Raw genomic sequence first — 19,010 nt, forward strand, 5'->3', positions numbered from 1 at the left:
AAGGAATACAACCCTTCTTGAACGACGCACTGCGGTTGCTCGCTCCATGTTCGGCCGCCAACTCTCCGCTCGTCGGTCTTCGGTTCTTCCCGGCGTCTTCCAGAAAGAAACTCATCTTCTTCGGCGGGTTGGTTTCTCTTTCTCTTTTGGCTACTTGAGAAAAGAAATATCGTTTCTTCTTTTTTCATTGGTGTCGACATCATAGTTGTATGGACATGAATAGCTCTGGAATCAAAGACACAGTAGAGAATTCAGCAATTATAGACTAAAGGGCACTGAACGTTTCGTTCCGATAACTTGTTGTGTGTGTGTGTGTGTGAGAGAGAGAGAAATCAGAATATGAATTAGCCATAAAATGTTGTGCTTCATGACGCAATAGCCAATGAACCCACGGTTTGCTGGCTTTAGCATAATAAAAACCAAACCTGACCTCACTTATAGTTGGTTTTGTTGGCTTGGTTGCTTTTTTCCGCAGTTCGGTTTGGTTTGATTTGTTTCCGTTCAATATGTATTGTTTGTTGTTGATCACCCTTAAGTCGCTGACCTGACTGATGCCTGATAAATCCAGAAACTGCGGCTGGGATTTTAGCCCTCTTCAGGATTTGGGACCCTCTGAAAAACAGAGGCTGCTACGAGTAAATTAAATGGAGATAGATTTGGGGAAACTTCCATTTGACATTGACTTTCATTCATCGGATCAGCTTGTTGCTGCAGGATTGATTAATGGTGACCTTCACCTGTGAGTAGACTGAAGTTTCAATTTTCCACTCTTACATGCTTCTTTTGTTAACTTCTTTTTTAAGTATCCTTTTTTTTTTTTAATATATTTCTGAACTCTCCCCCTGGCAGATACCGATATAACCCTGACAGCGCACCTGTAAGGTATTACATTGGATATCTCATTGCTTTTGTAGTTGGATATTTGACCTGCATGGATAATGACTTTTGTTGTCTCCAAATTTCATCCCTGTTTGGATCAATTTTCTTCTTTTAGTTGCTATAGTATAATAGTATAATTGGGTCTTGATAGGTTGTTGGAAGTTCACATATTCTTGTTTTTATCGTTGTTGGATATCTGCCCCACATGCTTCATGATTTTATGCAGCTTCCAATTTTTCCCCATTTGCATGCATTTGCTGCTGTTTATATTCATATAGTAAATTGGGGTCTTGCCAGGTTGTTGGAAGTTCAGGCGCACACTGAGTCTTGCAGGGCTGTTCGGTTCATCAATGATGGACGTGGTAATGCATTGTAGTTTCACTGACATTCTTTCTTTTCTATTGTTGTTGTTGTTATTATTTTTATTAATGGGGTTGTTTGATATTGATATTTTCTTGAGCATAATTGGCCTCTGAATTGCTTGTTGCTTCTGTTTTAGCTCTGTTGACGGGTTCTCCAGATTGCTCAATATTGGCAACAGATGTTGAAACTGGATCTGCCATCGCCCGTCTAGATAATGCCCATGGGTGGGTGGATTTCTCTCATTAACTTGTGTAAATGCTGAGCATGATCATTAAATCTAAAGTTTTATGCAGTTTTGTTTTATAATGCAGCGCTGCAGTCAATAGATTGATAAATTTGACTGAGTCAACTGTTGCTACTGGAGATGATGAAGGGTGTATTAAGGTAACTTCTTTATTTAATTTCATATAATAGTGTTTTTGCTCTTAATTGGAAATTATGCTATGGAGAACATCTTGTATCTAGTGTCTCATTCTATTTTTACATGTCAAGGGAGGAGTGTTAAAGACTGATTTACTCTTTTCCTCAAATCTTTTTGATCAATTGTGAATTTTGCAATCCTTTATGAGTTATGGTTTGTTCATTGTTGTGCGTTTTTACACAACAACAACAACAACAACAAGCCTTTATCCCACTAGGTGGGGTCGGCTACATGGATTGCAAGACGCCATTGTGCTCTATCATTTATCAAGCTTTTAGGAATATTATTAATTAAGAGATCGCATTCAACAACTTTCAAGAGTGTTCTCTTAGGCCTTCCTCTACCTCTCTTAATCGGACTCAAAGTTATGTGTTCCACTTTTCTCACTGGTGCCTCCCTTGGTCTTCTTTGTACATGCCCAAACCATCTCAACCGATTTTCTACCATTTTTTCTTCAATAGGTGCCACCCTCACTTTTTCGCGTACGTGCTCATTTCGAATTTTATCTTTACGTGTATGTCCGCACATCCATCGTAACATTCTCATCTCTGCTACTTCAACTTTATGCTCTTGCAGTCCCGTTAGAGCCCAGCATTCACTACTATATAACATTGCCGGTCTGATAACAGTGCGATAAAACTTTCCTTTAAGTTTATTAGGCACCTTACGGTCACAAATAACTCCTTTAGCTTTTCTCCAATTAAACCACCCAGCTTGAATTTTATGTGAAATATCTCCACTGATTTCGCCATCATTTTGAATAATGGCTCCCAAATATCTAAACTTTTCCACTTGAGGTATAATTTGATCTCCCAATTTCACTTCCAAATTATTGTCGAATATTCCTTTACCAAATTTACAATATAAATATTCCGTCTTACTTCTACTCAGACGAAAACCTTTCGATACCAATGTCCTCCTCCATAACTCAAGTTTACAATTAACCTCTTCTCTTGTCTCTGCTATAAGAACTATATCATCCGCGAAGAGCATACATTTCGGGATTTCTTCTTGAATATGTTCCGTCAAAACATTTAAAATCAAGTTGAACAAATAAGGACTCAGAGATGATCCCTGATGTAGTCCAATCTTTATAGGAAAATCCTTTGTTTGACCACTAGGTGTTCTTATACTAGTTTTTACCCCCTCATACATATCTTGTATGGCTTTAATATAAGCAATCCGTACTCCCTTTTTTTCCAACGCTTTCCAAAGCACTTCTCTTAGTATACGGTCATAAACTTTTTCCAAATCAATAAAAACCATGTGTAGATCTTTATCTTTACAACGATACTTTTCCATTAATCCCCTTAGTAGATAAATCGCCTCTGTAGTTGATCTACCTGGCATAAAACCAAATTGATTCTCAGAAATACTTGTCTCCAATCTCAACCTGTGCTCAATTACTTTCTCCCACAATTTCATTGTGTGGTTCATGAGTTTAATCTCTCTATAGTTAGTATAATTTTGAATATCTCCTTTATTTTTATAACTAGGAATTAATGTACTTCTCCTCCACTCATCAGGCATTTTCTTGGACTGTAAAATCACATTAAATAACTTAGTTAACCATCTCACCCCTTCTTCACCTAAACATTTTCACGCTTAATAGATATACAATCAGGTCCGTTGGCTCTACCATTTGCCATTTTCTTAAGAGCTTCCTTTACCTCCTTATCACGTATTATTCGATAGAATGACATTTTTTTCTCCTTCATCAGTTACTAAATCCTCCAAGTTACTAGATGAATCCTCTCCATTATTGAAAAGTTTAGAAAAGTAAGTCTCCCATCTATTTTTAATTTCATCATCTGTAACTAAAATTCTTCCCTCTTCATCCTTAATACACCTTACCTGTTCTAGATCTCTTGATTTTCTTTCCCTACTCTTGGCAATCTTATAAATATTTTGCTCTCCTTCCTTCGTCCCAAGGTTCTTATAAAATTCTTCAAAAGCTTTAGAACGAGCTTCACCCACAGCTCTCTTAGTTTCCTTCTTAGCCATACGGTACCTCTCCCAATTTTCCTCATTGTTACACAAATGTATGGCTTTAAAACAGTTCTTCTTATACTTGATTTTGTCCTGTACACTATTATTCCACCACTAAGACTCCTTATCTCTCGGACCAGAACCTTTCGATTCTCCCAAAACTACTTTTGCAACGTCCCGTATCTTTTTAGCCATATCCTCCCATATGATGTTAGCACTTCCCTGAGATTCCCAAATTCCTTTATCCAAAAGATTTCGTTTGAAAATATCTTGCTTCTCACCTTTTAATTGCCACCACCTAATCCTTGGTGTTACTACTTGTCGACGTTTTTGAATTTTACTCATAATACACACATCAAGGACTAGGACTCTATGTTGTGTCGTAACAGCATCTCCAGGGATCACCTTACAATTTTTACAAAGTCTTCTATCTGTGTTCCTAACCAAAAGAAAATCAATATGTGACCTTGAGGCTCCACTTTTGTAAGTGATGAGATGTTCATCTCTATTCTTGAAACAAGTGTTGGCAATCTTAAAATCATACGCCAATGAGAAATCAAGAAGAGTTTGTCCTTCATTGTTTAGCTCTCCAAAACCAAAACCACCATGCACCCTCGCATACTGACCAGCTTCCCTCCCAACATGCCCATTAAAGTCTCCTCCAATAAAAATCTTTTCACTCTGTGGTATATGTCGAATCAACCCCTCTAGATCCTCCCAAAATAATTCCTTAAGATTGGCTTCTGTCCCGACTTGCGGCGCATAAGCGCTAACAATATTAACAGTCTCATGTCCAATTATCATTTTTAAGGAAATAATTCTGTCTCCAATTCTGCTAACTTTTACAACGTTCTTCTTCCACTCCTTATCTATAATGATGCCTACTCCATTGCGTGCACTTACTTTTCCTGTATACCAAAGTTTGAAACCCTGAATATCCTTAGCTTTTTCTCCACGCCATTTTGTTTCTTGCAGGTAAAGGATATTGATTTTCCTTTGAATCATAACCCCTACAACCTCTAAAGATTTACAATTTAATGTCCCAACATTCCAAGTACCAAATCTAATTTTGCTCTTATGGACTAACTTCTTTAGCCGCGTGCGTCCAGAATGACGCGGTAGCCCTTGCTCATTTAACACTACATCCGGGCGCCGATGCAGCGGCTCTAACTCACTTATCACTGTACTCGAGCCATGCAGCGCGTTACTTACGGGCAACGACCTAGCATTAACATTATAACGTCTATTGTCCATGTTCATGATAGATTCAACAAAGTTTTACATTGGCTGTTGATGGCCTAACACAACCCTCCTCCTTTACCCGGACTTGGGACCGGCTATAAACATAGGCGGAGTTTGTTTTTACACAAACTAATTTAAAATAATCTATACGATTTTTTTTTATACCTCAAATATACGACTTACTCTCTCCGGTCTTTATTATAAGACACTTTCAACCGTTTCCCACATCTTAAGAAAAAAAAATAGTTTTTTTCCTTGATGTCATAAAAAAATTATATGTACTTTTACTTTTACCCTGGTTTTAAATAATGATGCAACTACATTAAATACCTTTATGCTAATAAAGAAAGGGTAAAATTGAAAAAAGTAGTTTAATTATTGCAAAGTGTCCTATATTCTGGACCAAGAATTACTTTTAGAAAATGTCCTATAAATAAGACTGGAGGGACTACTTTGCAAGGAGTTAGAATGCAGTTTGCTATCATCATCTATTTGTCAAGACTTTCTATGCTTAGCCATATGGTGCAGTGGATGGTCTCTCTTATGGACATTTCATATTTAAACACAGTGCTATTTATTTTATTTTTTTTTCCTGTTATGTTCCCCCCAGAATATCCCTTGTTGAAGTAACTGTTTCTTTTCGCCAAAGCCACCTATGGCTGATGATGGTTGTGATATTTAATTTATGTATTCAAGGAGAGACCAAATGTCTCCTTATTACCTTTTAATTAGCTTTTTTCTCATTGCAGGTGTGGGATACTAGACAACGTTCTTGTTGCAACTCATTTAATGCTCATGAAGATTACATTTCAGACATGACTTTTGCATCTGATGCAATGAAACTGTTGGGAACAAGGTACCATTTATTTCCCTTGTCAATCTAGTGTTACTGTAAATTTTATATGTTTCCCTTAAGTAGTTACACTTGCGTGCACTGCATCAATTGTTTCCCCCCTATTTTTTCTATTGCCTTTGATTACTGATGGATGCTGAATCTTTTTGTGAATTTATTTTCCATGTGAAGTGGAGATGGGACTCTCTCTGTTTGCAATCTTCGAAGAAATAAAGTAAAGTTTTACATCTAATGCTTCCTTTTTTCCCCTAATTTTTTTTATGACCGTTGCCCTTTATTTTCTTCTACTGATAGGTCCAAGCTCAATCTGAGTTCTCAGAAGATGAGCTGCTGTCTATTGTTATAATGAAGGTACTGCATTCTCAGTTGATCTTTCTCTTGGTTATGCATTGAGGGAGGTACCTATCTGTCTTTGGTTGTGAAACAGCAAAGTGCAGAGGACCTTGTGATTGTGAACTCAGAAGTTACTAGTGCTTCAGTTGAATAAATAAAGTAAACTGTTGGAAAAGTAGTTATGGAATAATATTTTTCAAATATAAGGGGGAAAAAAGTTGTACAAAGTTTCATTCTGAATTCATTATGCCTTCCCCCATCAGAGACAGTCCTTGTATCTCTTTGAAATAGGACAAACAATACTATTAGATGAACATATTAGAGCTGCGCACAAAGGCTGGTAGGATGCCTTGAAATATGTTCAAAGGATGGTCCTGAGAATAAAATATACTTCGGACATTCTGTAATTTGGTGCGTTAAATATACATTTTGAAGTTTAATTCCCTGTTTAAGAGGGACAGCTTGATCTCATGTTCTTTAGAATTGCCCCTTAGCTGATGTGAATTTTTTTTTTTTTTTAATACCAGAACGGTCGGAAAATTGTCTGTGGATCACAAACTGGAACCCTATTACTGTATTCATGGGGATATTTCCAGGACTGCAGGTACTTGATGTGACAATGGTTTGCAATTGATGAAGTAAATTGTTCTTAGTAAGAAGGGGAATTAGTTCAATGTTCTCTCTCCATTACTGTTGTGCTGAGTTTGGCTCTATAACTGATATTCTTGCTTGATGGCTTTGATGTTCAGTGATCGGTTTATTGATCTCTCACCAAACTCTATTGATGCTTTGTTGAAGGTGAGTGGGTGTCATGATTATTTCAGCATCAGTAAGCTTTTATATTATTCCATGGTCAATCAACAAAATTTGTGTATTTCAATTTCAGCTTGATGAGGACCGGATCATAACTGGATCAGAGAATGGGTTAATCAAGTGAGTCTGTTTTGTATGAGGGCATTGCTGCCTTGGATTTGGTCATGATTCTATCCTATGTTCATTGATATGCTTTTCCAACTACGTTTATAATTTTTTTTATTATTCTTTTTCGCTCAGTCTGGTCGGAATATTACCCAACAGGATCATCCAACCAATTGCAGAACACTCAGAATATCCTATTGAACGTCTTGGTAATATAGTCGCTTTTGTAAAATTTGAATCGTGCTGTTTCTGTCGGTGGGATTCACTTATGTGGAGCCTCCGTTGCTTCAATAAGCGTCTCAGCTTGATTGCTGTAGCAAAGCAATTTTTCTGTATTTTTATTTCTGTTGGATTACTTTTCATTTCTTGGTCCATCTTGCTGTCCACAATATTGTATGTTTATTCACAAGCAATGTGTCTGCTTTTATGTTTTGACTTGGGTCCTGGCCTTAAGCTGGATGATGTGGCCTGGTTAATTTGATCTCACAACGTTGACCCATGGTTTTCTTTGGTTTTGTAGCTTTTTCTCATGATAGAAAGTACCTCGGCAGTATTGCACATGATCATACTTTAAAGGTACACTTTTAACTTCACTTTTTCACACATCTTCTCAGCCAAAGTAGAATGGAATTGCTCATTGTGCGAAAAACACGTGGAAATATCTATGAAAAAGAAAATGGATAGATAAGTTGATTCATGTTGATGGCTGTTGTTCACTTGGGTAATTATTTAGTGATATTAGATGAGGTGGTTGGCTGCCAAAAAAAATTCAAAACCACTTGGATGGTAATTATTAGTTGATTCATGTTTGATGGCAGCTATGGGACTTGGATGATCTGATACAAGGTTCGAGAAGCACACAGAGGAATGAAGCTGAGGTGATTGATAGCGACAAGGATGAGATGGATGTAGATGCTAACCATTGTAAGAGTGATAAAGGTATGATGAGTATGGTTGTAGTTGTAGATGTTATAAAAGGCCTATTACTTGTGATGCCTTTGAGAGAATGATTCTGTTTAATCTGACTGTTTGGTCTTGAAAGTAGCAGACATGGTATGATTGTTGGGAGGTTATTTCTTGCACTTCATTTTATATTGCTGCCTTTGCAGGGACCAAGAGAAAGAATGAAAGTAATGGCTCCAACAATTTTTTTGCCGATTTGTAGATTGTGGGAACACAAGCTTCTTGTTTAACTCTACAGAACGCCACCTCCCGGGGAAGCTTTTCTGGTTCCATGATTTTGGTAGATAAACAACACTTGGCTACGTCAATGGTGTTTTTGTGATCTTGATTCCAAATAGTTGGAATCTGAAGTCATTTTTTGTTTTTAATGACATGCCATTTTTTTTTTCCAGAAACACAATATATTGTTATTTGTCTCAAGTTTGAATCTTTTGATGCATTTTCTCACCGAGTTTAAAGTAAATTATTTGAGTCACGTTTGTGAATGCAAATCATTCTTATTTTATTATACTTGCAATGGCATTTTTTTTTTCTTTTTGAGGATATCTGCAATTCCCTCAGCCATAGGTGGCTTAGTTTGAATTGAATGAAGTTTAAGATGACAAAAAATTTTGAGTTAAAAGTAAATGAATTTAAAATAAAAATTAGTCTTGAAATGAACTTAAGCCATGAAGTCACAAAAATATGAACAAAAAATTAGATGACTCCCGTTGAATTTTGGCTCTTACACTTGAGTTTCTCACTCTTGAAGCTTTGCAGTAAATCTAATCAAGCTTTTACATTTATCTAATGGCACGTTTGGTAACAAAGAATTGGGATGGGAAATGGAGAAGTGGAAGTGGTATTCTAACTCACTATAAGCAATCCATTTACTATGGACTAGTGGGGGATTGAATCATCTTTTAGGTAGTATTTAGTTGGAGGAGACGAGAGTGTGGGGGATTGAATCATCTTTTAGGCAGTGTTTGGTTGGAGGAGTCTCCTCCCCTCCAAACCCTCCCCCCTCCCAAATTGGGAGGATCCCTCCTTCCCTCTCATCCCCTCTCCTTTAACCAAATAAAGTCTTAAGTTCAGGTATTATTGAGATATAGAAATTAATTTTCTTGATTAGTGAAGTTAAGATTTTCTACTCCAATCGGGAAAATATGAAGGTAGCTGACTGCCTGGCCAAGGATGTGCATAATATTAATGCTGAGTTATGCATTTTGAATCAGCCTATTGGTGGATGGATGTATGGCCTATTTGTGGGCTGATCAACCGTATGTGAGTAACTAAACTTCAAGTCCTTTGACCTGTCTTTCAATTTCAAAAAAAAAAAAAAGAAAAGTGGAAGTGGAAGTGATAGCGAAAGTAGAATCAGTATTTTTGTCTATTTTGTATCATGATCCTAGTTCTCCATGGAACCTAGTAAGTAAAAAATTATAGAACTCGATTCCTTGTTGATGAGAAGCTTCTCTTCCATTTATACTTTTATTTCTACTTTCATTTTTTACTCTTACTTCCACCAAAAATAGTTTTCTGTGCCAAACAAGCCATAAAAGATTAGAGAGCACTTTGACTTCCTTTTTATTTTACATTATTTACATATATTTTCTTTTTATTTTTAAAACCCATATAAATTTTTTCTAATATAAATAGTTACAAAACACGAACACCCATCTATTTTTAAGTTTTCATTACCATCTATTTAATCGTTTGCTCACTGTTAATTTAAATACATTAGATCAAAATACGCTTATTTAAACATAAATGTTGTCAAAAAATCAATCATGTTTACCCAGAAAATTTTAATGCACATCTTTTTAATGTACATTTTAATTTTTTGTGAACATATTTATTAAAAACAGAATTAAAAAACTTAATGCAAAAAGGGTTTTTTTTTTGCTAAAAAATAATTATTTAATAAAAATAAAGAGAATATTGACAGAGTGACCGTGAGAAATATAGCCTAAAAAATGTGGGCAGGGTTTTTGAAAATTTGAAGCGTGGCCCTTCACAAATTTAGTCGAAATGTAATTTTTTTTCCCAAAACAAATATCTAAAATAGATAAGCATATATAAATTCCGCGTGACTTGTTCCATGATTTATAATTCCATTACCGAAAAATTTTATGATATAATATTCATCTAATAGTTTAAAATAGAATATAATATCGTTTAAATAAATCTCCTAGTTTTTGCCATCATGCCAACTAGCCTAATTCAAATGGCCTCACAAACGGCACTTTCAGAAAGTAGTGTGTTATTGATAAATCAAATCAGAACCCTTCAAGCATAATAAATGTACCAATGGCTTGTCATTGATATAAATTCATATATTATTGATAAACAGTATTAATAATAAGGTTTCAGCAAAAATTTACAAAGTGTTTATTGTTGATGTCCATAACATTGCAGACACTTAAGCAGACAACTAACGAAATATTTTATAGAGAAAATTAGCCCACTGGCTTGAAAAAAAAAAAATCTTATGCCTTGAGAATATAGACTAAATTTTAAAAAATGTGAGAGTATGACCAATTCATTTTGATATACAAGGGTTTTATGATTGATATATAAGATGTTTCTCATTGAAATTTAAAATTTTACTAGGGGTTTATCAGTCATATATAACAGTATATTATTAACAAATATAATAAATAATACATATTGGATTGTTTGTATTATGATCATTTTATTATATTAATCAATAATAAATCTCTTATAAATTTTGAAATTTTCAATGATATGTATACCAATCATAAAAATCTTGTATGTCAATATGAATTGGCTATACTCTCGAATTTTAAAAATTTGATATATATTTTTGCACAATATTTTTTCAAAGGGGTGGCCAATTTTCTCTAATAACTAATTTTAAACAAAAAATAAAATTTAACGTGATATATAGAGCAAAGACAAGGCAATTGAAGCATGGTTCAAGCTGGGCTAATTGTGAATACAAAAACAATTCTATACATTAATGGCAATCTTCAAGAATAAATATTTATTTCTCATTACGATCATGGTTCTCACTTCTCAACAAGTAAAACTAGTAGCACAAAGATCCTTTAAAACTCTAGATTAGAATGAGCAACTATGGAGTAGAACACGTCACAATCAAGAATTCTAAAGGATATGGGCACATATTTTTCTTTCCAAATAACTTCCATGGTTATGATCATTGATCACAAATACACTCATAAGGTTTTAGAATCTTTATGAATATCTTGAAGGAGCAACGTGGGAGTTCCAAACTTGTAATCTTGTTTTTCTTTGAGCCATTTTCTTTGTTAACTAATGAAATCTAGAATTACAAAGACAAATAAGTCGAAGAATACAAAGTTTTTCAACACATCAACATAGAGATTATGGCATCAATATCGGTGAAAATATCATATCACCGATCGACAAAAGAATGGCCCGTTGGACCTAAGTCTCCATATCTCGATGTTCTTCATCATTTTGTCACATGGATGCTTCAACCTCAGGCTGCTACACTGCCTCGAATAGACAATAGATTGAACCAAAAAAAAAAAAAACCTGATATGGAACCCTATATTAGCGATGTTGAGAAACAAATTTGGAGAAATCTTATTTTGTAAATGTGGTTTAAAAAGTCAGGAAACCCTCACTGCCGTGAACTCTGTGGATCGCCGCCGTGAACTCTGTAGTTCATCTCTCTCCTCGCCTTTAGTCTTCGATTTCTGCTCCGAGCAAATAACTTTTCTCCATATTATATATTCACGCACGCACGCACGCACGCACGCACGCACGCACGCACTTACTGAAAAGTGAGTGTATTAAGAGTATTATATTTTTAAAGGTATACTTATTATTTAGATATCAATTAAATATTAAAACGGCCATCATTTAAATTTAAAAAATCTTGGGCTATTACTTTTATTTAATCATGTACCATGAGTTATATATGCAAAAAATCTCCATAATAAATTGCTCGGTATAACTTCTATTTATTTTTTTAAATTTCATTAATTTTAACCCAAAATTTTAAACTTATTTATTTAAATATCTATATACATAATTATTTCATGATGATTATTTCGTTTACAAACTTCCATATTTCTGGGTAGACTTTCAATGTTTTACCAATATTGACCACATGGGTTACTTTTTTCATTCAAAATCAATTTTTTTTATCAGAACTGTTATTAAAAAATTCATTATTAATAATCACGATCACATGCAACGCAATGGATGTTCAAATTTCTCTAGTAGAGAATCATGCAATAAAAACATCATATTTAAAGATTAAAAAAAGATTTTAAAAAATTATTATGGTAACCAATTATTTAAATTTAATAATATATTAATAGGGTTTAATAATAAGATTTACAAAATTTAATAACAACAGAAACATTCGAAACAATTAAGAATTCTCTATTATTTCTCTCCTTCTTAATAGAGTATAAATGTCCCAAGTTTCAAAAATCAAGGACTATTCTATAGGATCAGAGACAAGCGACATAGATTTCCAATGACCGATTAATATTTGATTTGATAGGCAAAGAGAAAACAAAACAAAATTGAATACATTCATGCTTGCTGAAAGTGCCAACATGTTTCGAACATTTTTCACATAAATTAATAAAGACTGTTAAATTATTTTAATTGTTTAAAAGCATCCCAATATTCTATTATATCATTATTAATTAAAAGAAATATTATCAACTGATGAGAATTGAGTCTAATGAAATGAATTAGTATCTCACAATGTAAATTCTCATTTTTAATAATTTACTTACGCATCTAGAAATGATATAGCTCGGGTGAAATAAAAATTGAAGCTTATAAATTAAAATTCACAAATCAATCATCAAGTTATTGCTCATTTCTTAATTTGCACTTCCTTAAAATCAATGAAAATATTCCATTTTCACTTTAGAAAACTTTTCAAGACATCTTAGGAATTCTTAATTATTTGAGCTTAATAGTTTACTGAATTCTAAGATATTTTTGAGCTTTTAGTCCAAAATTCAAGATGTTTTAAGAAGACTAACTAATATTTAAATTTCTGTTGAGATATGTGTTTAATATTTAATGTTCAATTATGCTCCAATATATAACTAGAAACTCAAAATAGAGTAATAGAATAATTATTATCATGTGTCCCCAAGAGAATTTTTCTTTTACTCTCTGTGCTTTCCTTTACCCTTCTCCAAGAGAACGCACATCTTTCAAGTTGCAACACAAATGTTATTCATAAAAACACAAAGAAATAAGAAAAACAAAGCACTTGATCATGCATTCAAATTCCTTTTTTTTTTAGTAACAAGAAAGAAATTGATTTAAATATCTAAATAGATTCTTTTTATTCTATAACCGACAATTACATATACCAAATATGGATTCTATATATTGTAGAGAATATGAGAAATGAGACACACTTTTCATAATTCATGAATAGCATCACTTTTTATAGTTTTTTATATTATATATAATATAATATACAAAAAAAATTAAATCTCCTCCCATCATATATTCATTTGTATACTATAGAATGTAACACACACAAATATTGGATACTATATGTACACACAAGTATATCACAGTATACTTTTTATCTCCCTCCCTCTTCCACATATACACGACAAGCATACACTACAACCACCAACATTTGGATCAACTTATAAAGGTTATTGTAGCTTAACTAAAAGTTTTGAGTTTGAATCTTGAAAATACAACAACGTAAGTGGCCAAGGGTGCTCCTTTGAAGTGCTTGTCATGCTTCAATTTGAATTAGTCTAGATCTCATTAAATCTTCACAGCTCAAGTGAGATAGGTTTAGAATATTGGGTGCTCACACCAAAAAAATTTAACTTTTTTTTTCCTTCAAGAAAGAGGCATAGATAAAGCTCGAGCTACATAAAGGATTGGATGGCACTGGACTTCGACCTAACTTGAATGATAGTCTCTTTCATGAAAAGGACTAAGCTAGACAATCCATAATCTGATCTTGTCTAGTGATAACTCAAAAATTAACAAGACTGAACTTGGTCCATATGACTGAAAGACTGATCTTATTAATCTAGTACTCATTTAACTATTTTTCAATAATAAGAAAAAATATTTTAGTTATAGTCTAAATGATTTAAATTTATAACTTCAACAAAAACAATACTCAATAAATTTCAACAATACTACATTACAATAATAATTTAGAAATAAATTTAACAATCTTCATGCAATTATCTTTTTAGCGTTAATTATAATTGAATCATTTGTCAAAAATAAATTAATTATATTATATTAAATAAATTAATAGATTAGATTGAATCAAGTGATTTAGATATCCAGCCTCTTATTTAATTCAAAAAAATGATCCGATCTTTTTAATTTTTTCAATTTTAAAAGATCAGTGTTTATAAAAACTAATAGGATCATCTTAAGTTAAATTGGGTCGAATCTAATTAAAGGATTTTTGTACAGCTATTGATAAAGCTAGGCTTAGAGAGAAAGGGTGGGGGGGGGGGGGGGAAGAGCCGCAGCGGCAACAGAGGAAGAGAAAAAGATGGTCAAAATGTTGGCCTCAAGGACTCGTTCCATCATCCTCTTCCTTTATTGAAACTCGCCATTTCGCCTTTTCTTTTTCTCTTTCTTTTTTCTTTTTCCCGCTATTTTTTAATCTTCTTCTCTGTTTTCGCTTTCAAATTCTTTCAAAATATCTTTCAATCAAATTATTAAATAAATAAAAATAAGATAAAAGACTGTCTTAAAAGGAGGCACTCCATCTTGAATTAGAATTCTACTTATTATGAATACATTTCATAATGAACAACCTTATAATGAATATTAATAATATCTTATAAATGAGTTCCTTGTGTGTGTGTTAGGCAGTGTAGCATGTGAAAGAATTCTTTCAATTATTGAAAACTTATAATTAGATGGAGTCAGTGAGTTTTATTTCTATTTAAATACCTTTAATTCATTACTTTTCTTTTACTACTTATTAGGAGAAGAATAAAGGAATATTCAAGCAGTAAAGTAACAAGCATTTTATCCCAAACACTGTTGGTTCCAAAGAGAAAATTTGAAAGAGACTTGGCTCTTTTCAGGATACATAATTTTTGGGTTATCAAATTAATTTTTTATGATTTTCAAATACTATACACACACATTCAATTCTATAAATATAAATTACTCGTTTTATAGAGGTTTTGTTTAGTCCAAAAAAAAAGATATTGGGTAGTTTTTATATTTTTTCTAACTATATCCTTATTTCATTTATTATTCCTTTTAAAAAATATAAATTTTAATTGTTATTATTAAAGAACTTATATAAAAATGTTGCTAAAAAAAGAACTTATATAGAATATTTAATGAATGTTTTAAATAAGTCAAATATTAATATTTTTTTCTATAAAATATTGGTTAGCTGTCTGCTTAAGTATTTGTAATGTTGTGGATATCACGACAAATAATTTTATAATTTTTGCTGAAATTTTATTATTAATATTGTTTGTTAATGATATACAAATTTATATCAATGACAAATCATTGGTACATTTTTTATATTTATGAGTTTTAGATTTGATTTATCAATGACACATTGCTTTCTAAAAGTGGTGAGGCCATTTGAATTAGATTAGTTAACCACCAGCTAGCCAAAACAAGGAGATTTATATAAAAAATTAATATATTTTGTGTTTAAACTAATAGGTGAATATATATTATTAAATTAGTAGGCAACAGAATTATGAATCATGGAACAAGTCATGCAGAATTTATGCTTATCTATTTTATATATTTGTTTTCGGCAAAGAAAAAATATCACATATTCCAACTAATTTTGTGAAGGGCCACGCCCCAAAGTTTCAAAAACTCTATCCACGCTTTTAAGGCGTTATATTTTTGGCAGCCACTATGCCAATATTCTCTACCTTTATATTATGGAGGTCCTGAAGGAATATTTAAATTACTTGGGATGTTAGTACATTCATTACATGTGAGCAATCTTATGATTATGACTTTTCATTGTCCAATGACAAGAGGGCCACGTCCTGTAACTCTATTTGCCCTTTTTGAACACATTTTGAATGGTATGGATTCTGTTACTATATATATTAATTATTAGAATTACCACAAAATTAATAACATTCCATGGTCAAATCGGCTTTCTAGGGTTCATGTTATTGGTATATGTGATTGATTAGATCTTTGTACAATATGTTTGTTCCTCCATTAGGTTACAACAATCTCCCCCTACACTTTTTGTGCGGGTCTTCAATTGTTGGCTTAGCTAACTTTTGTTACTGAAAGAAATCAATTTTCCATTTCATGTTACGATAATTAATTTGTTGAGATTAGTTAACAGTAAAAATAATTTAAAGCCTGGTTTTTGAAATGTGTTTGGGAACTATTTTAATTGTATATTATGTATTTGCCTTCCCATTAAAATATCTCATTTCTTTATAATTTAGTGTATGCATTTTTATGCTTCCACTTTGGCATAGTTATAACACATTACAATATAGCAGCATGCTTCAGCAGCAGCCTCAATCTTAATTGCATATTCAAATAAGGTACAATTTTAATTTTTCTCTTTTTAAATAAATTTATCTAGTACAAATTTTAATATGAATGACTTATTTATGTTGTTTAAAAAATTTATTCTATTTTTTCCCTGAGATATTGGTCTTCTTTGTTACAAGAAAAACCTTGCAATTTATGAGCAGTGTTAATACTAACATATAGGTTTTCTTTTTTTATTTTTTTTTAATTAAGAAAATAATTACTTTGAATTATGCCAGTTGAATTTCTAGTATGTTAGGAATTTGAATCCATGTGAATCATTTCGTGTATATCGAAGCTCAGTCAATTGTATATGTACTACTCTTAATTTAACAAGGAGCATATATGTATGTTTTAAGTTTTTTGATTTTTTTTTTTAAATTTAGCTTGAGGTTGAAGCATGATATAGAAGCAATCATAAACAGAGTTAACATACATGAATGAAGGGGAGAGAAAATCAGAAACATGAAGAGAAATTAACAGTCGGATCTAGATTCAATAAATGTTCCAAATCTTCTTATTCCATGATCGTCTCATATAGCATTTTAGAAATCATATATTGATTCATTCAAATGATTGTCTGAAACATTAGCACAAGATACACAAAGAACATGAAATCACACATCTCTACCTTTTGTTATGGCCTAAAACCTTAATCTAATGATTCATATGAAGTAGAAAAATGATTGAAATACATCTTCACAAAACCAAATCACAGCTTAGTCGAATATATACGCACTACTCCTAATTTAACAAATAGCATAGATGTGTGTGTAACTATAATATGCTTCTAAGTTTTCTCAAAAAAAATAATAAATAAATAAAATTGAGCTTGAAAGTTGAAATGTGAAATAGAAGCAACCATAAAAAACAGTTAACAAGCTGAAATGAAGAAGAGAAAATGAGAAAGATGCAGAGAAGTCCGAGAATTTTAGTTATGTTTCAAATTTTCTTATATGGCGAGAATCTCATATAGTATTATAAAAATCTGATTCAATCAAATGATTGTAAAAGACGTTGGCACAAGATATACAAACAATACCAAATCCTAGCTCTACCTTTTGTTATGTCATATATCTTAATATAATGATTCATATGGTTGTAGAGAAAGGGCTAAAATACATCTTCACAAAACCGCCCTTTAACCCATCATTTCATTTATTTATGGTCAAGCATGAATTGTTAAACATGATAAAATCTTACAACTACAAAGCGGACACTTATTGGATGTGAAAATTCGAGACACTCAAAATCCAAATCTGAGAAATTAAGGGCTGGGTTCATATGATAGAAGCCGAAGATAAGGGAATGAGGGAGAAGTGAAGTGATGTTGAAGTTAATTAGGGAAAGGAGCAAATAATAATAAGTTGATCTTATTATAAAATTTGCAGATATAACCGTACACTAATCTTAAGAAACTGGCAACAAAATGAAGTTTCGTCCACTCACTGCCTAAAAAAAAAAAAAAAACGTATTCAAAATATATGTATTGAAATCATCACCCTGCTCTCTTTGGAATCTAATTGAAGCATGCATGCCCACACACACACCACACTCACCACCTCAACTTTATCTCTCTTTTTTTTCTTTTGGATTTCAATCATTGATCTATTTTGCATCAAAGTTTGCCACTCGACCACCTATCAAAAGTACTTCACACCCCACATTTACTCTCTCTCTCTTCTCCTCTATATAAACCATTCTTTCATTTCTCATTTTCTCATCACTTCTTTCCATCTCCTTCTTCTCATACATAATTCAACTCAGTTACTCCTTATTGTCCTTCTCAGGTATGCCCTTCTATTCTTCTAACATGATCTCCCTCTTTCTCTCTGTAATACATATAAAGAACTACATGATGTGTGTGTGAGTGTGTGTGTGTGCATGCGCACGTACGTGCGTGTTTAACATATCACTTGAAGTTCACGAGCATTTAGAATAACAACATTCTCCATATTTCGGCACATCTCAGATATGGTGCATAATACAGTATGTAACATATGGGTACTTATTATGGATTATATAAATACATAATGCAGAATGAGCAGCAGGCCAGGATTGGAACTGCAAGTCATGTCAGCACATGAACTTTCAGAGGCGAGAATCGTGCCAGAGATGTGGAGAATCAAAGTATGGAGAATATTATGGTGGAGGAGGAGGGAGATCATCAAGTTCATCATCAGATGTTCGTCCTGGAGACTGGTATTGTGCTGCTAATAATTGTGGAGCACATAACTTTGCCAGCCGCTCCAGCTGCTTCAAGTGTGGTGCTTTCAAAGATGACTTGTTATCTTCTTCTTCCTTCAACACTGATTTTTCTGCGCTCTAGACCTTTTGCTTCTGCTCCTACTTCTACAAGACCTTCCTGGAAATCTGGTGATTGGATTTGCAATAGGTAATTATATGCTTAAACTATAGCTATATGTCAGTTATATATGTGAGGTGTTATTTAATCATCATTTACGCATTCGCTTTTAAACACACCCCAATTCAAACAGAAACAAGAGTTGATAATTGCTTGTATATACTTCTATGTTT

At 32.9% G+C, this 19,010-nt stretch overlaps 1 protein-coding gene across 2 annotated transcripts; it reads left to right on the forward strand.

Annotated features, from left to right (window-relative positions):
* LOC129298116 (WD repeat-containing protein 55-like) lies at window positions 1–8,452 on the forward strand. Of its 2 annotated transcripts, none has more exons than XM_054936528.1 (16): window positions 1–127; window positions 569–739; window positions 850–882; window positions 1,177–1,241; window positions 1,379–1,466; window positions 1,554–1,626; window positions 5,644–5,750; window positions 5,919–5,961; window positions 6,042–6,098; window positions 6,608–6,684; window positions 6,830–6,878; window positions 6,967–7,013; window positions 7,134–7,207; window positions 7,519–7,574; window positions 7,817–7,937; window positions 8,108–8,452. In XM_054936528.1, the coding sequence occupies exons 2-16, from the start codon at window positions 645–647 to the stop codon at window positions 8,161–8,163; spliced, it is 1,041 nt and encodes a 346-aa protein (XP_054792503.1). In that variant the 5' UTR covers window positions 1–127; window positions 569–644; the 3' UTR covers window positions 8,164–8,452. The 2 variants fall into 2 exon arrangements, with proteins under 2 accessions (XP_054792503.1, XP_054792504.1); XM_054936529.1 differs by having other exon boundaries at window positions 7,844–7,937.
* Window positions 8,453–19,010: the final 10,558 nt, after the last annotated feature.

Source organism: Prosopis cineraria, unplaced genomic scaffold (assembly GCF_029017545.1).
Source record: "Prosopis cineraria cultivar Desert tree isolate PC_DT_omini unplaced genomic scaffold, ASM2901754v1 PC714, whole genome shotgun sequence".
In the NCBI taxonomy this organism is placed as follows: Eukaryota; Viridiplantae; Streptophyta; class Magnoliopsida; order Fabales; family Fabaceae; genus Prosopis; species Prosopis cineraria.

Coding starts and splice junctions, on each gene's coding strand:
- LOC129298116 (XM_054936528.1), top strand. CDS start 645: ATGGAGATAGATTTGGGGAAACTTCCATTTGACATTGACTTTCATTCA. Junction 7,014..7,133: donor TCAGAGAATGGGTTAATCAA/GTGAGTCTGTTT, acceptor TTTTTCGCTCAG/TCTGGTCGGAATATTACCCA. Junction 7,938..8,107: donor CCATTGTAAGAGTGATAAAG/GTATGATGAGTA, acceptor CTGCCTTTGCAG/GGACCAAGAGAAAGAATGAA.